The sequence below is a fragment of the Pristis pectinata genome, chromosome 1 (assembly GCF_009764475.1).
Source record: "Pristis pectinata isolate sPriPec2 chromosome 1, sPriPec2.1.pri, whole genome shotgun sequence".
In the NCBI taxonomy this organism is placed as follows: Eukaryota; Metazoa; Chordata; class Chondrichthyes; order Rhinopristiformes; family Pristidae; genus Pristis; species Pristis pectinata.
Window position 1 is genome coordinate 45,089,103 of NC_067405.1, and position 24,138 is coordinate 45,113,240.

Consider the following 24,138-nt stretch of genomic DNA (forward strand, 5'->3'; position numbering starts at 1 on the left):
TTGGGTTGAGACTCTGCATCAGGACTGAGAGTAGAGAGAAGATAGCCAGTATAAAAAGGAGGCAGGGTGGGGTGAGACAAGGGCCAGTAGGTGATTGGTGGACTGAGGAGAGGTGAAGGATGACAGGCAGATGGAGCATAGTGGGGGAGGGGGAGGGGTAGAGTTGGGAGACAAAGGCAGATGGGTGATAGATGGAAGCAGACAAAAAAAATAGGGGAGCCAGGCAAGGGTGGGGAGGATGAAGGTGAAAACAGGTGCTGGAAGATGAATAACAGGAACACAAAGCTAAGACAGCTGGAAACTGATAAGGTGATGATGGGAACCAGTGGGGAGAGGGGAAGGTCCAAGAGAACTGGGGGGGGGGGGGGGGGCGGCTGTGGGGAAAGAAAATAGGTGATGGGGGTGGTATGGGAAAGGGGACAAAAATAGGAAGACCTGAGGTGAATCAGGTTGGAGAGAGAGGGGAACACAAGAGATAAGGTTACCTGAAATTGGACCTGGAATAGAGTAAAGAGCTACTGATAAATAACAAATTGAACTTTTTCCAGTTTTTAATCAGTAGAATTAATCTCATAGCATGAGAAAAACACATAGGCATTAAAGAGGTTGAGAAATAGAAGGCAACTATCAGATGACTATCAAGGAAGACACGATCCTCAAGGAAATACATCCTACTGATCTTATTTGGATAATTATTTATCTTTATTCCATGGCTAAATAAATGAAAAATAACCAATTTTCCCTTTCCCTTTATCACTACATTTTTCCTTTAGCAATGATGGGAACAAATATTAACTTTGAAGAGTACAAACACAGGTTCCAGAATAGAAAACTATTAAATTCTGCTGTAATTGTGTCATCAGACAACTGAAAGTTGCTTTCTGGTTGCAGATGTTGACAGTAAGACCCACTGACAAAAAGTGCACATCACTTAACAACAAGTCAGACTTGATTTTTAATGAATAGTATATAATGGCTCTTTGTTTTCAGTTTTTACTTCAGAAAATTACATTCAAGTGAAAATCAACAGAAAATATTTTACAGAAGGAGTTTCAATGACCCTCAAAGTACTGTGTGTCTACTTGCATAGTTTCTTCATAAGGTAATGCTTTAAAATATGTTTCTAATTTTATTAAAAATATAAAATCGGAAAAAAATGTAAATTACATAACACATTTTCTGCTTTAATCATTTAAAGGAATTCCTAATGAAAGGTAAGGGAATCCAAGGTATTGGCTCTGAATATTAAATTATTACTTTGTGCTAAATGGATATGACAGAAAGGAGAATACGGATGAGATGTGAGGATCAGGACAAGATGGACATCATAGAGCAACCAGAAATCCATGTGAAAGCCTACTACTAAACTGGCAGCAGATGGGTGCAAGCAGATAATATTGTTATGCTTTACTTTTACATCTGCTGTGATTTGTCTTTCAATGGATAGAGGAGGGGAAATTAAGGCAATGTATTCCATTCTATATTTGCTAAATCCTGATGTCCAGTCCAAAAAAGTGCAAAACAAAAACTCTAGTTGCATTGGCAAATATAAAATTTCTGGGAACAGCACAAGTTGGAAAGATTTTCATCTTTTGGATAAAAGATCAGTAAAGTGTAAAAACTGAAATCAGAGAACCATAAAAGTAACACAGCTACACACATAATTAAAAACTTACAAGTGGGAAAGATAATAATTAACCTCCCAAAGATTCAAAGAACAGCAACAGTGTCAAAGTTTGGTCTACAGGAATTACTATATTAGAACACTCAGTGGAATATTCTTGTAATCATTCCCAATCATCATTTATACTTTGGATAAAAATTGATCACTAATGACCTCAATAGAGAAGATTAAAAGACGTAAGACAAAACAGTGGCACCCCTTTTGTGCAATGGATTTATAAAGTACAGAATTATAAAATTGTAACATTGTACAGTTTGCACTGTAAATACAAAAAGCTATTGCAATTTTACCCCTTTGTGAAATGCACAATAAACAATGGATCAATTAATGCCACAGGCATAACATTTAAGTGTTCCATCTTTGTACCTTATTCTCTACAACTCTGTAGATAATTGACTGGGTAGTGTAACTTTCCTTGCAATGTAGTTTGGATCACATTAGGAAATTCAAGATACTTTTCAACACCCTTTAGCAAGTATTTGATTAAATTTTAATAGTGTGCTTAAGTTTTAATAAAATATTAATTTCATTTATTACTATTAAGGCCAAAGCTAATTAAGACCGCATAGAATTATAAACCTACAAAAACGTATGAACATTATATACAGAAAATTACCTACTCCATTAAACAAACCAGAAAATGTACCATAAATTTCTCTAATATAAAATGTCAAACTAACGTACATTTGAGTTACTCTGCATGTGTGAATCAACTAATTTGTGAAATATTCAACATACTGCAACACTGAAATAGGACAACTATCTAAAATATTTGTTCTCAATTGCACTTAAGAGTCCTATTTAACATATTGTTTCTACAGATGTGGCCTGTGTACCAGTTTTTCTCTGTTGATCTTTCTCTTTCTTTTGAATCTTCTCTCTTTGCTTCTCTATTTTTTCATGTGCTTTCTTAACTTCCTTAAGTTTTTTCTTAATGGTGGCACGATCATTTTGACTGGTAACACCTAAAGCCTGCAAAATTGAAGTAGAACAAAATGTAGTAAACTGTAACCTGATTTTAACCCTTTTCTACTGCACAATCAAAAACTGAATGCCCTAAATTTACGTTAACAACCAGAAGTACGAAAACAAGTTTGACACTCAGAGTGGAAAAACACAAGACTGATGTACAATGAATTTAGTAAATGGAAAGTCTTTCGAGGGGATGAATCAATTGCTGAATCAATTTATGCAACATTTTCAGGTAAGGTAAAAGGCCATATTACTGGAAATGCAAAATACAATACGGATTATTTGAATCTATAACGTTCAAAGATGAAGTGCATTTTGTTGAACTTTGACAAAATAGTCTGTTAGGTTGAGGACATGGAGATCAGAATGGGAGTGAGAAGAATTAAAATGATAGATGGCTGGAAGCTTAGAGTCAAACTTGTAGACTGAATAGAGGTGGTCCATGAAGCAGTGACCCAGCTTGTGTTTGGTATCACCAATGTGGAGACCACCATATCATAAGCAGCAAATATATTAAATTAAAATTATTATAAATAAATCACTGCCTCAATGTGGAAAGAGTGATTGTTCTCCTGGTCATTGTGCAAGATAATAGTTATAGGACATCTCCTGCTATCAGTCGTACAGCACGGAAACAGGACATTCAGCCCACCACACCCATGCCAACCAGCAGGCATCCATCCACATTAATTCCATCTTCCAGCACTTGATCTGTAGCCTTCAATGCCGAGGCGATTCAAGTGCTCATCTAGACATCTCTTAAATGCTGTCAGCAATCCAGCTATTGCACCAGAAAGTGCTGTGGAAAAGGAAGCAGGTATTGTAGTTTCCATGCCTTCTCTTCTAATGTCAGTGAGGTACGTTCTGCCCCAATTCCACACCATTTTCCAGAATTTTTCTCAAGATGGCACTCAATATGTAACCCTCTACAACTTGTGCTAATACTGGAACATTTTACTGTGAATATTTTCAGTGAAGAGCTGACAATTTTGCTTCCTGCTGTGAGAATGGAAGCATTGAATTTCATAACCCACTGCTCCATACAATCCCACTTCATGCTTCCTCAAGTTAATATTTAAAATGGAGATGTATAGATTCAACACCATAACATGTGGAAGAACAAGTCATACATACCTTAAGTCTACTGCTATCTAGTTGCACTAATTGTTCTCCATCAATGTTTTTGGAAAAAAATTCTGCAGTGTATTGCTCTAAATTAATTTCCATCAGCCAGTGACAGACTTGTTGTGTTGTCCATTGAGGAACAGTTCGAATTTGACATTGACTTTTCTCTGTTGTATCAAGTAACTGTTTGGACAAGGCAAAAAAAATCATTGGTGATGCATATACTTTTTACGTGCTGTTCATATCAGGCAATGCCTTGTCATTTACTAAGTCTTGGATGTTCAACAATTGGGTGGGGAATGGAAAACTTTACTTTATGAGCAGCCAGGTTCAGATTCACAGCAATTCCCTTCTCACATCTTCATGGAAACACCGGTACCAACAATAAAAATTATTTTAAAACACATGCAGCTGCAAATTACTACATTTCCGTAAGCGTGTTTCTTTAATTATTTATATTATTGTTTATGTGCCAAGCAACTTTAAAAGACTGTGCATTATGCCATATTGCTATAAATTATGGCATTATTTCCAATAAAAAATAGTAAAATGTTGCTGGAGGGCAGTAATATGTCACTTGTATGTAATTCTCTCATTGAGGGAATCTCTCAAAGAAGTGGGAGCATATCATCGTATTGCTAACATTGGAAGTGGAAATCCGAAGATATACACATTCAGTTCAGAAGCAGAAAATGCTTAGGCAACAGACACACAGCCAGAAAATAGTGTAGTGCTTTGTCATGTGCCAACCAATTAAAAATTACTTTCATCTACTTAATTAAATTGTTAATTATAAACTTGCAAAGGCAAATATGGAAGCATTTTTGCACACACAAAGATGCCACTAAAAAAAATGGGAAGCTGATCAGTTTTTAGTTGAAGGAAGAATGTTTACCAGAGACCACCAGAGAGACAAGGAATTTCTAGATCTTTTTCAGTCAAATTGAGTTATTTATATCCACCTTAATCATCCAAATAGTTTGCACTTCATCCAATATACAAGATAACCATCTTAATGAGCAAAAAACCTGCTGGAAGAACTCAGAGGGTCGAGCAGCAACCATGGAGGCAAGGGATGGTCAATATTTCAGGTTGAGATCCTGCATCAGGACTGAGTGTATAGAGGGAGGATTGTCAGTAAGTGGAAATGAGAGGAAGGGGTAAGACATAAACTGGCTCCACCTGCCCATCTTCATCACCTTATTTGGTTCCACCTATTACCTCCCCATTGCTGCATGCTACTGTGCCAGGAAGCTGGGTGCAAGGAAGTTGGCACCAAACCCTGCCTTTCCTGTTGTAGTACGATGCTGTGCCAGTAACACGGTGTGAATCTGGCAATGAATCTCATGTGCAGAAGCCGGCTGTGAGGGCTGGTGTTGAACAGGCTGGGGCAAACGGTATGGCTGCTCAGCACTGAGATACGGAGCTCATGTTTTAGAACACAGCTGGCAAAATAATTATGGGCCACTATTGGAGACCGGCAATAGCTACTCAGGTGTTGATAGGTCTCCCTCATCACTATCTGTTGGATGTAACAAAAGCTGCTCTCTCCTTCCCTTTGTTTGGCTGCACAGTTCTCCCCAGCCCAGAGATTTCTATTTGGTAATAAGCTCACCCGAGAATGAGACATAGTAGCTTCCATCACATCAAACAAAAGATGAGAGAGGCCATAGGATCCCGTGGACTATCAACTAATGCAGCAGGTGCTACCAACCCCTCAGTAATGCCTACACTCTCAATGCTGGCCAAGATATAGGCTTGAACCCCTCATCTTAGCACTAGGTGGCCACATAGCTTGCCCTAACCCACCCAAATTATGCTGATTAAAGAAATAGCAACTCAAGAAAATTCCATAGTATCATATCTGTTGGATGATGTGCTATCACATAATGGCCCAGATTTTGCAGTTGTCAGTTTCCACGTTGCCCCACAATAAAATAGCTCAAGTCTTTAAGGGCAAAATTATGGACCAAGGGCATCCCAGATCTGATCTGTGAGGCTGTGTGATGCCCAGTTAATGTTCAGTGTAATCAGAAACAGGTGCAGGCAAGAACCTGCTGAGAAAACATTTGATAGATGGCAAAGTCATGCCTCCATCTTTATCATGTCAAACCTGTCAAGCTTTGGGAATAATTCCCAATGTCCTGACATTTGGAAGCATTCAAAAACAAAAATAAATATTAGAAATTTAGCAACTATTAAAAATCCTTACAAGTAACGTACTTATTCCTGTTTAAAAAAAACTGATGCTGGAGAGATCCAGTTCTTCTCAATGGTAACCCTTGGAGACAGGGTGGGAGGAGCTGCTCTCCAATTCACTTGGACTATCTCTGACACCTCTCTCTCCTTCCTCGATCTTTCCATCTCCATCTCAGGAAATTCCTTATCCACCGACACTTTCTACAAACCTGCTGACGCCCACAGCTACCTCAATTACAGCTCCTCCCACCCTGTCAATTGCAAGGACACTATCACTTTTTCTCAATTTCTCCACCTCATCTGCTCCCATGATGAGGCTTTCCACTCCAGGACATCCGAGATGTACAACTTCTTCACTGACCGTGGCTTCCCCCCTACTGTGATTGAGAGAGCTAACACCCATATCTCTGCCATTTCCCGCACTTCTGCTCGCACCCCCACCCCTCACAGACCCAACAGGGATAGGGTCCCTCTTGTCCTCACATTTCATCCTACCAGCCTACGTATCCAACACATCATTCTCTGCCACTTCCACCATCTCCAATGGGACCCCACCACCAAGCACTCTTCCCCTCCCCACCCCTTTCTGCCTTTCACAGAGACTGCACTCCCTGCGACTCCCTAGTTCACTCCTCTCATCCCACTCCCATCCCAGGAACTTTCCACTGCCTCTGCCATAGGTGCAACACCTGCCCCTACACCAGCTCCATCCAGGGACCCAAGCAGTCCTTTCAGGTGAGACAGAGATTCACCTGCACCTTCCTCAATATCATCTACTGCATTCGGTGCTCCAAGTGTGGCCTCCTCTACATTGGCGAGACCAAACGCAGACTGGGTGACCACTTCCCAGAACACCTGCACTCCATCCGTAACCGCAATCTGCATCTCCCCATTGCCAGTCCCCCTCCCACACTATCACTGACATATCAGTCCTCGGCCTCCTCCACTGCCAGGAGAATTCCCAGCGCAAACTGGAGGAACAGCACATTATTTTCCATCTTGGAACCTTGCAGCCTAACAGCAGGAACATTGAATTCTCCCACTTTACGTAATCCCCACATCCACCCCAACCATGCCTCTTCTTTTCTTCCTTTTCCTAGCCTAACTCTTTCTCCTAACACCCCCCCCCCCCCCCCCGCCACCTTTGATCCATCCCCCAGTGGATCTGCTCTCCCCTCCTCCCCCACACCTGCCCATCACTATCTCTTACCTGCATCTACCTATCACCACCTTGTTTCCACCCCGCCTCCCCTCTTTTGTCCACCTATCATTGCTCTGCTTTTCCCTCCTATATATTGGGCTTCCCCTTTTCCTGTCTTCAGTCCTAAAGAAGGGTCCTGACCTGAAACATTGACCGGCTGCTTTTCTCCATAGATGCTGCCTGGCCTGCTGAGTTCCTCCAGCATCATAGTGTTTTTCATCCAGATTCCAGCATCTGCAGTCCTTTGTTTCTCTAGTATTACTTATTCCTGTATTTCTTTCTACCAGTTATAAAGTCTCTACTGATAGGAACTGTCTTGTGGATCCTGTGCCAGGTCTAAACTGTTTCAGAACTCATGAACAGATTCCTCAGTGCACGTGTTGGCATATTTTAGGAAGTTCATGACCTGTAAATGGGATGCATGCAGAACCCTATGGTGGAGCATGCTCACAAATTTGCTCTGCATTTGAATAAGCATATACTTGTGTGCCAAATGTACTTAATTTTAGCTGAAAACAGAAAATGCTGGAAATAGTTTCCAGCAGCTCCAACAAGACTCCACCACTGGACATATGTTCCCATCCTTCCACACTAACCACTCCCCTTCTTAGAGAACTTTCAGTGCAACCACAGGAGATGCAACACCCATTCTTCACTTCTTTCCCTCCCACCACCAAGGGACCCAGTTTTTCCAGGTGAAGGAGCAATTCATTTGCACTTCTTCCAATCTTGTCCATTGCAATCAGTGTTCACAATATGGTCTCCTCTACACCGGAGAAACTAAACACAGATTAGGCAACTACTTTGCAATCACTTCCTGAAATATGCTATCTATGAAATACTCCACAGTACATCAGCTTGATCTACTGTTTGATTAAGAATACATGCAAAAGCTAAACAGAGAGAACTTGACTTTGGAACTGTTAAATGTGGACCCTCGTGGACAAAAGAAGAAATGCATTCCATCATTTTCAACAACTTCATTTCAAAAATTCAAAAAGAATCAACTTGACAAAATTTTAATATTGCTTCATTTTCAGTACGATTCAGTCCTGTAGGTAGGTTAACTAATTCAGTATCATTGGAGGTTAAATTTAGCTGTTTCTCATAGAGCAGAAATTGCACACTTGTTACTAGCTTGTGACCACTGAATCATTTTAGAATAATCAGCAAATTATTCCAAAGCTCACACCAAACAAACTTTTATCGATGAATGGACTACTTAAGCACAACAGGATGCAAACATTTTGTACTCGTGAGCTGTTCAAGTGCAAGAGCTTCAGAAAGGAAGGTGTATACCATTAGCAAACGCTATCCACAGATATTTGTTATTTTTTCCCCCAAATTTTTAAGCCTCCAGACTCTGGCTCTCTTTCTTTCATCTCTCCAGTCATGGTGCCACACTTCCCCAGTTCATACTGCCACTGATTTACTTCCTGCAAAACTCACCTTAATTCAAGAGAACCATATTGTTTTGCATGCCACTGCCATCACTTGGCATTCTTCTCCTTTCAGTTTTCTGCTGGCACTTGACCTCTAGCCAGCTCTGCAATTTCATTCTGTACTCCTAATTTCATCATTATTCTTGGGTTTTGGCCTCTCATTTTAGACAATTTGATATTGTCATTCCTCTGTTCCCTCGGTGCTCCAAGTCTATCCTACTCCGTGCCAATGCTAACTTCAATTTGTAGTTACTCTAAGGATTGAACACCACTGTACAATATGGGAGAAAATGTGTGTCTTGGCCATAATTCTAGCCCACAGCAGGCAAACATCTAGATCAGCAGGAGGCAGGAAACAACAAAGCCGCAAATGAAGTTGGACTGAAAACAGAGTGAGGCACTGTACATAATGGGATTGTCCAGGATAGTGGGAAGGTTCCATACGTGGGTGATAGTTCAGTCATCACTAATTGAAGAGAAGTGTTAGCATAGTAAAGTATGTTGGTTTAGGAATTGAAACAAACAACAGTCTATTTGAATAAGTTATCTTCAATTCTCCCCTCTCGCCTTTAAGGGAATCTTGCCAAAAGTATTAGAAACTGAGAAACAAAGCTGGGACTTCATTATGTTCCATTTTAGAGATTGAGAAAGAAGCCTTAGATTTGATATCCCTGCTGGACATTAAACAGAGATAGTTTGCCTATACAAGCAGAACTCAAAAGAAACTGTAATCATTTGTTTTAAACTTTTGAGCCTTCTTGCTGGATTCAATACTTGGGTTTAACCTTAATGATCATACCAACAGGGAGAGTATGCATCTAATATGGTCCAAGGTTTGTCTTTACTTGAAGTTAATGTTGTGAGATTCATGTGTCAAACAGTCAGCCACAGCCACATCCACAGCCACTGCATTCTGGCTTCCTGGAATGGATTATTGCTTAACTTACTTGCCTTCAATAAATTAATATGCATTCTAGTTGACAAATTCCCACTAAATAAAGCAACAATTAAGTATATTTAGCAAACCGTAAATGAATATTTAGGACAGCTTATTTATAGTTTATTTATTATTCCCCTTCAAATGTCGAAATCATAAAATAAACTTCCCCCTGTGCTTTTTTTTTTAAAAACATGAACTTAATCTTTGAAAACCATTGCTCACTTCTTATGTTGAGATTCATTACCACAGAACCCATGACCTTGTTTAATTTGGTGAAGCATCCAAACACAAGCCAACAATTGGATGTTCTCTGTCACCACAGAAAACTATAACACTTTTCAGAGCCTTAAATATTCCTTTCATTGCTGGAGTACAGCGATAAAACTAACTGTAAAGACATCAGGACCAACATTTTTTAAATTATTCAACTGCCAACCTGTATTACAAGACTCTCTGATAATGACTTCGTCTTCACTGCAAGAAAGGGACAAGTACCAATTTATTTTTCCAACTTACTATATTTCTAGGCTTTTCTTTATCCTGTTCACAAGATATGTCATGTGAACTTGAAGGTGATGGAAGGGTGTTGTCGGAAGTGGCAGCTTCTTTACGACTATCCCCAAACCAAGAAAAAGGCATGCAAGTTGGTATAGATGAAACTGAATCTGCAGCTGAAAGGTTACCACCTGACCTTTCAAGCAATTCTTTTGATCCCCTGACAAACACAAAAACAATGTTTAGAAATCATCATATTCAAGGTCTGAATAACAGGATGAGAATAACATGCAGCTTCCATCAAAGCTGTTAAACCTTTAAGAATGCAAAGTGCAAGCAAATTATACGGTTACAATTTTTACATGAGTTTAAAAATCAACTGCGTCATGGACCAGATATGAAAAGATTAGCGAGCATAATTTGTAGCAAAATACCTGCTATCAAGTGAAGTTCTACAATCTTCTTTATCTAATTTCTTGCCTTTTCCACCAGATTTTCTTAATCCACTTTTTATTAAAGTGAAAAAGAGATGGGGAAACAAAGAAGGAAAAATATAATTACATGAACAGAAAAAATTGTACATATTCCTAACTGTAGCTAATCAACAGATATCACCTAATTTCAATGAAAATTAAGTTTTGAAATATTGTTTACTTTTTAAATATTACCCGACTTTCTTTACTTTCCAGTACCTGAAATTATATCATATTGAAAATATGCTTTCACATTACCATTTGTTTAGTTTGAATTACAGGAAAAAACAAGGAAAACTGTTAATGCCATTAATGAAGAAAAAAAGTCAGACTTAGTTTTGTGACACAGATGGGCAGAACATGGTAGATCCCAATTCTAATTAACCAAGCGACAACACCCTGCTCAATCACTGTTGAGCAAGTTCTTATTAAGCTTCAACTCTCCAAGGATTTTCCTCTTCTTAGGCAGTTTTTCAGGACTGAGGTTAATTTATTTCATATTACCATTTGTCATGTACAACTTTAAGAGTATGTTACCAAAATACTACCAGCATGTCTCCTGTCCCACCAGGGGCCCTAACACCCTTGACCATTGCCATCAAAGACGGCTACCAGGCCACCTCCCACCCACACTTTGGTAAATCAGACCACCAGGCTGTGTTCCTTCTCCCTGCATGCAAACAGAAGCTGAAACGTGAAGATCCAGTACAGAAAGTTGTACAGTGCTGGTCTGAGGAAACAAATGAGCTTCTATGCAACTGCTCTGAGACAGTAGACTGGTCCATGTTCAAAGACTCAGCACTCAGCCTAGATGAGTATGTCACCACCGTCACAGACTTTGATGTCAAGTGTGTAGAGGACTGTGTACCAAAGAGGACAAGCAGGTGTTGGGCGAGTGAGAACAAAGGCCACGGTGCATTCAAAGGGAGCCCAGGAAAAAGAACCAGATGAGTCAGATGCTGATCCATTGGGATTTCCAAACCATGGGATAGTGGATTATCCAAGTATTACTGTTGTATTATGTGAATCCTACATTCAATAACCAGAATGAAAAACATACAAAATATTTTCTTCAAGGCAATGGCGAACATACCCAAAATCAGCAAATCTTCTTTTGGATTTTCCTGATATATTTTCACTTCCATTGGCTGGTTCATCTTCACTTTTCTTGCCTTCTGCCAACATGAAATAATTATTATTTTCCTGATTTACAACTTTGTTTTAAGTTATCAATAAATTGAGTGTATATTATACAAAAGAAAACCTAAGCACAATTTGAAAAGATGCCTCAAACTAGCTTCTGATTTAAATACCAAAACTAATATGCAGTAATACAACTAATGAACACTGAACTAAACACCACAGATTAAATAGGTTTTCGTGTATTGATTAGGGATGACCCCCTCCTCCCAAGATTTTCATCTTGCACTGAATCTTTAGGAGGAATTGAGAACCAATTGGTTTCCACTGTAGAGATTAACACAATGTACAACTGAATAATTATTTCCCTTGAATCTGATAACATATACTGGCTAATAATTCACCTGTGCCAATTGCACAACAAAATCTTAACTAAGTACCTGTTCTTTTGTGTGGGTGAATCTCGATGATTGCCAACTGGCAAATGAGCATTGTGGGACATCACAGCCAAAACCACTTCCATTACTATGTGCACTTTCTAACAACATTGAATGGATAGGAATCAGAAAGGTGGCTCTTATTCTCCTTGTGATAACCCAGAAACAGTGAGGTCATCTCTGATATCTGATATTTTCAAGAATGAACGAGTGAGAAAGAATGAACTGCACTTATTTGGCACCCTTCATAACTTAAGTATAAACCAAATGTTTTAAAGCCAGTGAAGTCCTGTTTGAAGTACACTCAATGTTATATAAAAAGAAACAGCCAATGCATGGAGGTGTTTACATACAAAAGCAACGAGAAGAGAACATGTTTTATTGCTATTGGTTGAGCAATAGATATTAGCCAAAGTATCTGGAGAACAGACTTGTTCTTCTTTAAAAGGGGTATTTGGTTTGACATCTCATCTGAAAGACACCACTCTCTCATTAGAATACACTGATACCTTTGCTTAGTAGTCAGGATGCTTGCCTAGAAACAAGAGTGCAAGTGGAATCAACACTAAAAGGGGTCTTTCCAGCAGATTGTTCATGACAGTGCTCTGTACTAGGAACCTGGAATAAATCTCCACCCTTGCTGGTGCTTTCCTCAGCCCACAGCTTGGTGTGGAAAGACTCCCTGTGAGGACTGCGTTAAGATGGGCCATGGTGAAAAGTGTGGCCATTCAGCTCTGAAATGCAGGGCTCAGTGTTGCAGTCTGGCCAGCATGTGAGTGTGGATCATTGCTGGGGACTGGTAGCACCCGCTTCACATGTTGTCTGACCACTCAACCCACAATCTCTCTCATTGCCCTCTTCTTGGTTGTGTTGCAAGCTCCATCTCTACAGATTTCCAACCAGATTTCTCCATTGGAACAAGCTCAATTTAAGGATTACAAATCAAGAAACTCTAGAAGTTGGAAATCTGAAATAAAAACCAAAATGCTGGAAAAAGTAGGATGTTAGGCAATACATGGAGAGAGAAAAACATGGTTAAAGTTTCATGCCAATGACCTTTCATCAGAACTTTGTTTAGAGGTCACCAACCTGAAACATTAAGTCTGCTTCTCTCTCCACCGAATGTTCTTTCGAGCATCTTCTGTTTTTACTATTAACCCAGAATTACTGAAGATATTCATAAAGCAGTTAATGAAGTTTTGATATGAACATTTCAGATATATAATAATTAAACTAATTTTACCATTAGTCTCTTTTCTTTTGCCTTTTGATTCTCGTTTCCTTATCTTTGTAAGAAATGACGAAGGAGAACTTGATGGTGCTGATACTTTGGTAAGAGACTGTTTTGAGCTTGTACTACTCTCAGCTATCTTATGAACTGGCGAGGAACAAGGTGATGGAGAAGGGCTTCGATCATGCAAGCTGATTGTGCTTGCCACATCAGACTTTTCTTCTATCCCCTCATCTTTCGCAGATGTCTCGGGTAAAGGGACAGATGCATTTTCAATAGCTTGTACTGAACCCAAGCTACTTAGAATACACGATGCTTCTGCTTGCTGAACTTCATCATTATTATTCTCCTCCTCTTCATTATTCTGAAAATTGAGGAGAAACAATGTCAACTAGTTAGCATGGGCAAAGTATATATAGTTATGTGTGTAAAATTAGGTAAAACTCTCACACTTTGAAGAAAGCTATGCCCCTCTCTACATAAAATAAACTGGCACATCCAAATATAACAAAAACAGGCATATTATTTTGACAAGTTTCATTTTTTTGACCATAAGAAAAATTTCAAAAGATTCATAATTTCAAATTCAGTTTCTCTGCATAACTGCTGCAAAAAGAATGATCAAACTACTTAAAAAATTAACAGTTGCTTCTCTCCAAGACTATAAATGAACTCTGGTTGAGGTGTACAGGAGCTGAATAGGAAATATTAATATAATTTTTGCAACTTTTAACTCTGAAAGTTTCAATGTAATAAATGGATCATTTGGTAACATTGAAGATCTCAAGCAAAATCTCCTTAATATTGGGGACACGACAGAATTCCCAGTGATATGATGTTGACCTACAACAATCAAATTGTAAAACATTATCTGCTTTCACTGCGTTCACTAACAAGCCCAATGATACCAAAATCTTTACTCAGATGAGAATATACCAACATTCAAAATATACTTGAAAAAACAAATTGTTTGTGAAATAGCATTGAGAGAAATAAATTATTAGTACTAATTTACTTGCCCACATCCAACAATTAGATAAAGATGAAAGAAAACATTTCAGTAAATATTTATATTCCTTTAATATATTGTAAAGCTTATTTTAGAGTTTTAGAACAATTTTGTATGTTGGATAGTATTGCAAATGATGTACAAGTGATCCAAAATATGATTCATCAGATTTTCCCAAGTTTCTTATCAAGAAGAGATGATGGACAGCTGAAGACAAAAAGGAAACCCTTGGTTTTTTTCAAAAGAACACATTAAATTCACATATTAAAAGTTTCAAGGCAGTAGGAGCACTGGTGTAATAAGATCAACATTAAAGTTTTGTGTTGGTAGTGTATTAATGTTTTATTGAAAATGTCAAACAAGACTTCTAACAGTTCTGTACATTGATTTTCCAGCACAAAGTTTCAAATGATAGAGATGTCCTTGAGGTTCCTCATAACCCTCAAAATGCAGCTTTTCAAAAGTGCTCAAGAAGGTTTTACAAAATGCCCCAATGGTTCTGATTTTCCCATGCTTTGTTACTCAAGCATGCTTGTTCACAGTTATGTTCTCTTGCCTAGAAAGCTGCTTTCGGAACCATGGTGATCAAAAGGAGAAACTGTAACACCTTAACCACAGAAAAGGTGGTTAAATTACCATTGGAAATAAAATGAGAGAAACAAGGATTGGACTTAGAGAGAGTGAAAGAGACCAAGAAAAAAAAACCTGCTATTTTTCAAGTCTCCTAACAATTTGTAATCTCAATTGTTTATTCAGGACAAAGATTCTTTGTCAGATATTAACAATTGTCAAGTAGTTACAGGGGTGCTCAATATTAGGGAGTATGGTGAGCTTCATGGGTAAAAGAAGCAACTTCAAGTAAATTGTGGGAAGCTTAAGCAATTTTTACAATGTTAACTAAAGAGCACAACAAATCAGTTAACAATTTTTGAGTTTCAAAGCTTAGGGGCTCAATACAATGTGCACATTAATTAATTCCCATAGCATAATAAAGGTGTACAAAATAATGACAAGTTTTCAACAATTCATCTACTAGAAATTTTCAGCTTTTAAAGACTTTTATTCTTAATAGCTAAATAGGTTTTCAGATATAGAAATATTTTGGATAATAGGTTCCTAATATTTTTCAGAAAGTACAGTATACAGTAGCTTTCTCATGCTTTTTCTCCAAGGCAATATTTAAGCAATCATTATCTTAATTAATAGACATAAATTTCCAAACAAACAGCATATTACCAGAAAATATATTTTTAACCAGTTGCTAGTTGTACTTAATTACTTTTTCATGTAGTTTAAGAACTTTGAAAAAAAAGTTTTATTAAATTTCTACTGGCTGAGAGTTACGTAAAATGCAGCAACACTTGAACTGTCTCTTCGTTTACTTGCTCCAAAACTAGCATAAGCAAACTCAGCCCATCATACACACAAACAATGGCCTGCTCCTTTTGACACAAAACTATTAACTGCAGTTTTTATAAGATTTTCACAAAGCCTTGATTAAATATTCTGTTCTTATAAAAGAGGATATCCAACAACATAGAATGTTCTGAAGAAATGTTGTTGGACAGAAATGGTAATTCTCTTTCCACTTCCAAAGACATTTCCCAACTTGCTCACTATTCCCAGCATTTTCCATTATTTTTTATAGTTAGAAACTTAAGTAAATGTCTGAAAATACAATTAGGGCAAAGGAAGTTGTTCACAATAGAGAAATGCTGAAAGCTGTATACCACAGCAAGAATGTTGATTTGGGATTTTCTTTTGCTCTTGGTGTTAATAAATGATTCAGATTTGAATGCAAAAATCTCAAAAACTAATAGCATAAAAATACACTGCTTGGCTTGGCCAACAATGACATGCTGGAAGATGCCTTGTTTGTGATGTAGTGTTGTTAAATTGTTAAAGAATAAATGAATATAGGCAGGCAGTAGGAGAGTTATTGCAGAATTGAAATTTACGATGAACAGGATGAAAAAAAATTATGCATTCAACTGAGTTTTTATGTGTGGTAATGGATTTTGGGAAGAAAATATGCAAAAAAATACAGAGGCTGGTGCTAAGCAGTCAGCTTTGGATACTCCTTTACAAAGTGGACATTAAAATCGATGTCATGGTTCATCAGGATGATACTATGTAGGGGAAAGCAGAGCTCTGCAGCTATACTTGAGATCATGACTATTTCCACAGTAGGAGAGAACACTGATGAATTTCAATTAAGTGAAAAGTAGTGAGAAACTTCTTTACACAGAGACATGTTAGGCCATGATGTACTTTACCACATGTTTTGTAAGATTAGACGCCATCACATTTTCTAAAGCAAAACTGGATAATTCCTTGAAGTAGAGGAAGACACAATACTATGAGAAAATAAAAGAATTCTGGGCATTGTTCTAAACCTCTGCATCAACAAGTGAAACACTTCCTTCTCAGTGGCAAAGTTTTATGGTTCTTTGTTACCCTAAATTGGAAATTTAGAGCTGTAAAACTTTCATATCAAATTACAGAAGTCCCCAGGTTACAACAGGGTTCCATTACCGAAAACTGTTTGTAAAATGGAAATGAACAAAAACAGCTGTGATGGGAAAGCGAGCAGGCATCAGAAGAGTGGTTGTCAGGCAGCCTCTGTGAGTGAGTGAGTGACTGAGTGCATGAGCAAGCCTACTCAGCACTCCCAGCCCTGCTTGACCCACCTCCCGATTGATGCAGCTTGGGGGATTGGGGAAAGAAAGCACATGAAAATGCCCCATTCCTATCCAGCAACAGATGCCTGCAGTCCGCAACAGCCGGTGATTCCATCTGCTGGTCTCTTAACACTCATTCATGTGTACGGGTTATCCATAAGTTGGACGTTCATAATCTGGAGAGGACCTGTACTGATTCTTTAAGTGCTGGTAAACTTTTAGCATTAGAAAAGATCCATTATAAAAAATTAATCAAATGATATTGCCTTTACCTGTATGCTTTCATTCTCATCACCAGCTCCAAGATATTCCTTTAGTTTTAATCTAGAAGGAGGCTGCCTTTTAACTTTCAAGGCAAGCTGTGCTCTTGCTTTGTGTGAACTTGTATCTAATCGCTTGGTTTCTGGAACAGCCTCATCAAAATCTGAAATGTTAAAATAGCGAAAATTACACATTTAGAATCCAGTCAAATACCTAATTTTTTGATAGGATATAGCAGGTTACTTTCGTGATCAGACATAAATATGATTAACTTCAATGGTCCTTCATAAATGTCGTCATTATTATAATTTGTGATAATCCCGTCAAATTAGTTTACAATTTCTCAGTGCATCAACTTACCACAGATGTTTGAGGTGCTGCTATATTCACATTCTTCAGCAGGTTTTGGAACTATAAAAGAAAAGAGGAAATATATTTTAATGAAGACATTTTTAAAAATTAGAAATTCTTTTGATCAGATATGAATAGTGGAAGATCTTGTTGTTGAAGATGACTTTCTGTTTTGTCCTAAGTGCTAGATCTGCAAAGACGTTGAACCAAATTTGAAGTTTAAAAAAAATGCACTCTCTTCCTTTTACTGAAAAAAAAAATCAACATTTTGAAAAGAGTAAATTTATTAACCTTTCCACTGACTGTATCCTTTACTGTTGGAGATGGTCCGAAAACAAAAATCTGTAAGAACTTTAGGCATCTACACATATCATACAAGGAATTTTTTTTACAACTTGGGTTCTCCATTTCCTTTTCCCGCTACCAGATTAGATTGGTCTCAAATTTGAGCTGAAATGCAATAGTTCAACCAGTTGAATACCAGGGAACACTGAACAAAAAAATCATGCATTTATACAGCATCTTTCATGACCTTTCAAAGTGCTTCAAAACTAATGAAGTACACTTGAAATATAGTTATACTTGCAATGCAGAAAATGCAGTGAGGTCCTACAAACAGCAATATGAAGGTGGCCAGGTAACTCACTTTTAATGAAGATGAATGAGAGATAAATATTACTCAAGAGAACAGTGACAATTTCAACACTTTTCTTTGAAATAAATCTGTCAAATCTTTTATGTTCATCTGAGAAGAAAGGCATTAATTTAATGCTACACTTGAAAGGCACTGCTGTCAGTCTAGACTTTTGTGCTCCAGTCTCTGGAGAGGGATTTGAACCCAAAACCTTCCCACTCAGACCCAAGAGTGTTAACAACCATGCCATGACATGACAAGGATGTTGATGTTTTGCACAAGAAACTGTGAAAACTTGCATAGGATGTGTCAGCGGATACCCCCGCTGAAGCAGCAGCAATGATCTTTGTTTTGTGATAGAGAATATTTAGTCAGAATACAGCACCTACTTAGTCACATTCACCATACAGCGGTGCTTAGATTTTGCCTCCTAAAAATTTCACTCTGTAAATTAGCCAAATCATTGCAGATTTAGCCATGAGTGCAAAATATTTTTATTTACATTCTACCACAGGTTCTTGACTTTGCTGTACAGGCTAACATTTAATGTTAAGTCTTATTTGGGCAATTATATTTGCCGATATGGTTATTGAACATAAAACAGTACAGCAGGAACAGGCCCTTTGGCCCACGATGTCTGTGCCAACCATGATGCCAAATTAAAGCAATCCCATCTGCCTGAACATGGTCCATATCCCTTCATTCCCTGCCTGCTCATGTGCCCAACTAAATGCCTCTTAAACGCTACTATCGTATCTGCTTCCATCACCTCCTGTGGCAGCAGGTTCCAGGCACCTATCACTGTTTAAAACAAAAATTTAAACTTTCCCCCTCTCACCTTAAAGCTATGCCCTTTGGTATTTGACATTTCCACCCTGGGATAAAGACTCTGACTACCTACCCAGTCTATACCTCTCATAATGTTATAAAAAAACAATCCAAGTGTGTCCAAGTTCTCCTTATAGCTAATGCTCTCTAATCCAGGCAACATCCTGGTCAACTTCTTCTATGTCCTTTTCAAAGCCTCCACATCCTTCCTGCAATGTGGCAACTAGAACTGCACACAATGCTCCAAGTGTTTTATGCATATGCAGTATGATTTCCCTACCTTTATACTCAACACCCCGATCAATAAAGACAAGCTTGCCGTATGCCTTCTTTACCACCCTATCCACTTGTGTTTCCACTTTCAGGGAGCTATGGACTTGCACCTCAAGATCCCCCCCGTACATCAATGTTCCTAAGGATCCTGCCATTTACTGTATACTTTCCCCTTACATATGACCTCCCAAAGTGCAACACTTCACACTCGTCTGGATTAAACTCCATCTGCCATTTCTCGACCCATATTTCCAACTGATCTGCATCCTGCTTTCTCAGTATCCACAACGCCACTAATATTCATATCATCTACAAACTTACCTACATTTTTCAGCCAAATCGTTTATACACATCACAAACAACAGAGGTCCAAGCACTGATCCCTGAAGAACACCACTGATCACAGATCCCATGGGATGCAATAAGAGACTGGATCCCATGTGCCTTAATCTTCTGGATCAGCCTACCATGAGAGACCCTTGTCAAATATTTTACATGTAGACAACATCCACTGCCCTACCTTCATCAATCATCTTCGACACCTCCTCAAAATACTCAATCAGGTTCGTAAGACATGACCTCCCCTGCTCAAAGCCACGTTGACTATTCTTACAAGTCCATGTTTTTCCAGATGTGGGTAAATCCTATCCAACAGTTGCCCAGCCACTGATATAAGGCTCACCAGCCTATAATTTGCTGGATTATCCCCATTACCATTTTGAAACAAATGAACAATATTGGCTATTCTCCAGTCCTCTGAGACCTCGCCTGTGGTTAAAGAGATACAAAGATCACTGTCAAGGTCCCAACCACCTCCTCTCTTGCTTCCCTCAATAACCTAAGATAGATTTCATCAGGCCCAGCAAGCTGATCCACCATAATGTTCTTCAAGAGACCCAACACCTCTTTTTTGATATCAACAGCCCTAGAATATTAACATACCCCTCCCTCACATCACTATCATCCACATCCTTCTCCTTGGTGAATACTGATGTGGTACTCATGAAGTACCTTGCCCAATTCCCTCCTTTGTTCTTGTGTGGTCCTACCCTTTCCCCAACTACCCTCTTATTTTTCCCTGGGGATTTGTCACCATCTCAAAATGTGACAAATTCCACCATACTGAGAGGAAAAGAATAAGATAATTTGAGTTGGGACATAATAGACAATCCATGCATCAGCAAGAACATCAGTATTACATTTTACATTAATCAAAGAACAGGCAAGTGGGACAGTTTGAAAGATCTACCAAAGAACTGATATCAGCTTGTTGGATTGGTCTCTTTTGGTGCTGTTTTATTCTATAATTCTTTAATTCTCCAGCAAGGTGCAAGTCCTCCAAGAAAAGGTTTAAGATATTGAGGCCAGGAGGGGGAGAGAGCAAACTATAACAGTGTCCATCCAAGCATATTTTTGTCATTACCAATACCTTGCTTTAACAGGGAGATAAACACAAGAACTCTTGGCAAGATTACCAATCCAGGCACAAGCATCTGAGGAAGAGATCATAAGTACATCTGGATCAGCCATGCCATGACAAGTACCAATGACCATTGCACTGACCACCACATAATTCAGTTTTATCTCCATCATCCGGCTCCAGAACAACAGCTGCAAGTAAATCAACAATGTAGTTCTCAAAGACCCACTAAAGTTTGTTCTTCTTTGACACTGCTGCACTAACAATCTATCAACTCCTAAACAACAGAAGGCACAAAGTTTCCACACCATCAGAAGTGTCATAAGCCAACCATAATCTTCATCCCACTGTAAAGAGACTCTTGGCTTCTCCACCAGTAAGAACAAGGATAGATTTTTACCAGAATGATCAGGAATTAATCAACTGCAAAATCAACGCATTCTTGAATTGGAACCTCCACCATGCTTACAGGAAAAAGAAATGACTCTATAGTCAACTCAAAGCTTATATCCAACAAAAAACCTGTGACCTAGAGAGTTCCAAACCTTGACAGATGAGCAGTCAGAATACTCATGTGCTAACTAAAAAAAAAACGAAGCCTTTGGTACAGAATCTCTGAAGTCTAAAGGGAAGGATATACCAAGGTATCAGAGATGCCACAATAATAGCTCTCTCAATAAAATCTGTATGCAGCAACTACAGTTGTGTCTCACTGTTTGCCTCCCACAGAGAAAGTCATCACCAGACTACTCCTCAACAGCTTCCTTAGTGGTAGAAGAGCTGCTCCTCAAGTCTCAGTGTGAATAAGAAATAGGACAAGTAGGGCATATGGCCTTCAAGCCTGCTTCATATTCATCGAAATCATGGCTGATCTTCCACCTTAGCACCATTTTCCTAAATATCTGTTACATCCCTCAAACTACCGCCTTCACACGCAGCCCCCTCCCCCCACCCTTTCCTGGTCATAGACCCCTCATTCAAATGAAAATCATCCCTGCATTGAACCTGTCAAGTCCTCATAACAAAGTCTAACATACCATTTCTAAAGGGGATGCCAGGAGCACCACCAGGCAAACCTAGAAATTATAAGGGGGCAGCACTGAAGCTGCAACACAGGACTACATGCATGCTAAACAGCATGCAATAGGCAGAACAAAGAAATATCACAATCAATGGATCATCTTAAAGATCTATAGTCCTACCATATCTAATCACATTTGCTATTGGGCAACTAAATAGCGAATGGGAGGAGGTGGCTCCAAGAATATCTCCATACCAGAGGAAGGCAAATAACTGCTGAGATACTTATAAACCATTAAACGTTAACCTGAATTTCGCTTAATTTGGCTCACTGCCCAAATTTATTCCTTTGCTCCTACACTTATGCTCTCCCCATGTACTAACCTAGCATTGTTGATTGGGTCTCATCACCCTGGGCTTCCAATCCCAGAGTTGGGCAGCAAGGTGTAGCAAAGATTCTGTGGCAACTCTGCCCTAGCTGGCAAGCTGCTGGGACCCTGCCTTTGGAGTGCTCTGATGACCCTTGGCAGGACACAGATTAGGGTGGAGCCTCATCTCCTGGCAAAGTTATCAAGATTTTATATTAAAAAATTATTAAATGTGCCTGATATTTAGATATTTGAAAGCAATTAAAGTTACTTTAAATAAACAAAAACTCAATTAAAATACAATTTATTTAAAACAATGAGTAATAAAAAACAATATAGGGAGGGAGAAACTTAACTATATGATGAGGAAAAAAAAGTAATAGGCAAACCAGTGGAGCTAAAGGCCAACAAGTCCCCTGGATCTGATGGCCTACATCATACTGTCTTAAAAGAAGTGGCTGCAGAGATGGCCACTCCAGGCCATTGAAGGAGTGGCTCAGTGTAAAAGTGGGACCTTGAGGCTTTGGTTCAAGAGGCTTCAGCGTGAAGAGGCGGAGGAAGTGAGTGGAGGCTAAGACGGGGTTCTGATAAGTTCTCTTTCTTTTTCTTATTGGACAGTTAGAGCACTGGGAATGGCAGTCAGGGCAGTGGTATGTTCCTCTTGCAGAATGTGGGAAGTCAATGTTCCAGAAGTGCATCCGGCTGCAGCTCCTTACAGACTCCGTTAGGGAGCTGGATGAACTCCAGATCATTCGGGAGGCTGAGGGGTATGTAGACACAAGTTACAGGAAGAAAGTCACACATAGGTTGCAGGATGCAGGTAGCTAGGTGACCATTAGGAGAGGGAAAGGTGATAGGCAGTCAGTGCAGAGTATCCCTGCGGCCATTCCCCTCAGCTTGGTGCTGGATACTATTGGGAGGGGACAACCGACCAGGGGAAAGCCACAGTGGCCAGGTCTCTGGCACTGAGTCTGGCTCTGTGGCTCAAAAGGGAAGGGAGGAAAAGAGAAGTGCAGTAGTGATAGGGGATTCGTTGGTTAGGGGAACAGATAAGAGATTCTGTGGACGAGAACAAGACTCCTGGATGCTATGTTGCCTCTCAGGTGCCAGGGTCAGAGGTGTCTCGGATCGAGTCCACAGCATTCTTAAGAGGAAGGGTGAGCAGCCAGAAGTCATGGTCCACATTGTTACCAATGACTTAGGCAGAAAGGATGACAAGGTCCTGCAAAGTAAGTTCAGGGAGTTAGATGCTAAGTTAAAAGACAGGACCTCCAGGGCCGTGATCTCAGGATTGCTACTCGTGCCATGTGCTAGTGAGGCAAGAAGTAGGAAGATAGTGCAGTGGCTAAGGAGGTGGTGCAGGGGGGAGGGTTTCAGACTCTTGGATCATTGGGCTCTCTTCCAGGACAGGTGGGACCTGTACAAACAGAATGGTTTGCACCTAATCTGGAGAGGGACCAATATCCTTGCAGGAAGGCTTGCTAGTGCTGCTTGGGGGGGGGGGGGGGGGGGGGGTTTAAAATTGACTGGTTGATGAGCATGGTGGGACTAATGTTCTGAGTTGTGTCATTTGAATGCAAGTATTGTAGGAAAGGCAGATGAACTTAGAGCATGGATCAGCACATGGAATTATGATGTTGTAGCCATTAGTGAGACTTGGTTGCAGGAGGGGCAAGACTGGCAGCTCAATGTTCTGGGGTTTGACGTTTCAGACATGATAGAAAGGGAGGTATTAAAGGGAGAGAGGTGGCATTACTCATCAGGGAAAATGTCAAGGCAGTGCTCAGAGAGGACATACTGGAGGACTCGTCAACTGAGGCAATATGGGTGGAACTGAGGAATAAAAGAGGGATGACCACATTAATGTGACTAATATTATAGACCTCCTAATAGTCAGCGGGATTTAGAGGAACAAATTTGTGGAGAGATAGGAGACAGTCGCAAGAAATACAAG

The 24,138-nt window shown here is 39.4% G+C and overlaps 1 protein-coding gene across 4 annotated transcripts in view; it reads right to left on the reverse strand.

Moving 5' to 3' along the window:
• Positions 1-538: 538 nt before the first annotated feature.
• The window catches only part of ppp1r9ala (protein phosphatase 1 regulatory subunit 9A-like A), a 76,485-nt gene continuing 52,885 nt past the window's right edge, over positions 539-24,138 (reverse strand). For 3 of the 4 annotated variants that reach the window (XM_052030320.1, XM_052030329.1, XM_052030312.1), the window contains 8 exons: positions 17,651-17,701; positions 17,302-17,453; positions 13,352-13,703; positions 11,625-11,706; positions 10,493-10,564; positions 10,080-10,278; positions 3,791-3,964; positions 539-2,656 (listed from right to left, as the gene is read on the reverse strand). In XM_052030320.1, the coding sequence (XP_051886280.1) occupies positions 2,486-2,656; positions 3,791-3,964; positions 10,080-10,278; positions 10,493-10,564; positions 11,625-11,706; positions 13,352-13,703; positions 17,302-17,453; positions 17,651-17,701 (1,253 nt within the window). In that variant the 3' untranslated portion in view covers positions 539-2,485. The remainder of the gene's footprint in view (positions 2,657-3,790; positions 3,965-10,079; positions 10,279-10,492; positions 10,565-11,624; positions 11,707-13,351; positions 13,704-17,301; positions 17,454-17,650; positions 17,702-24,138) is intronic. The other variant, XM_052030338.1, reaches the window with a different exon arrangement.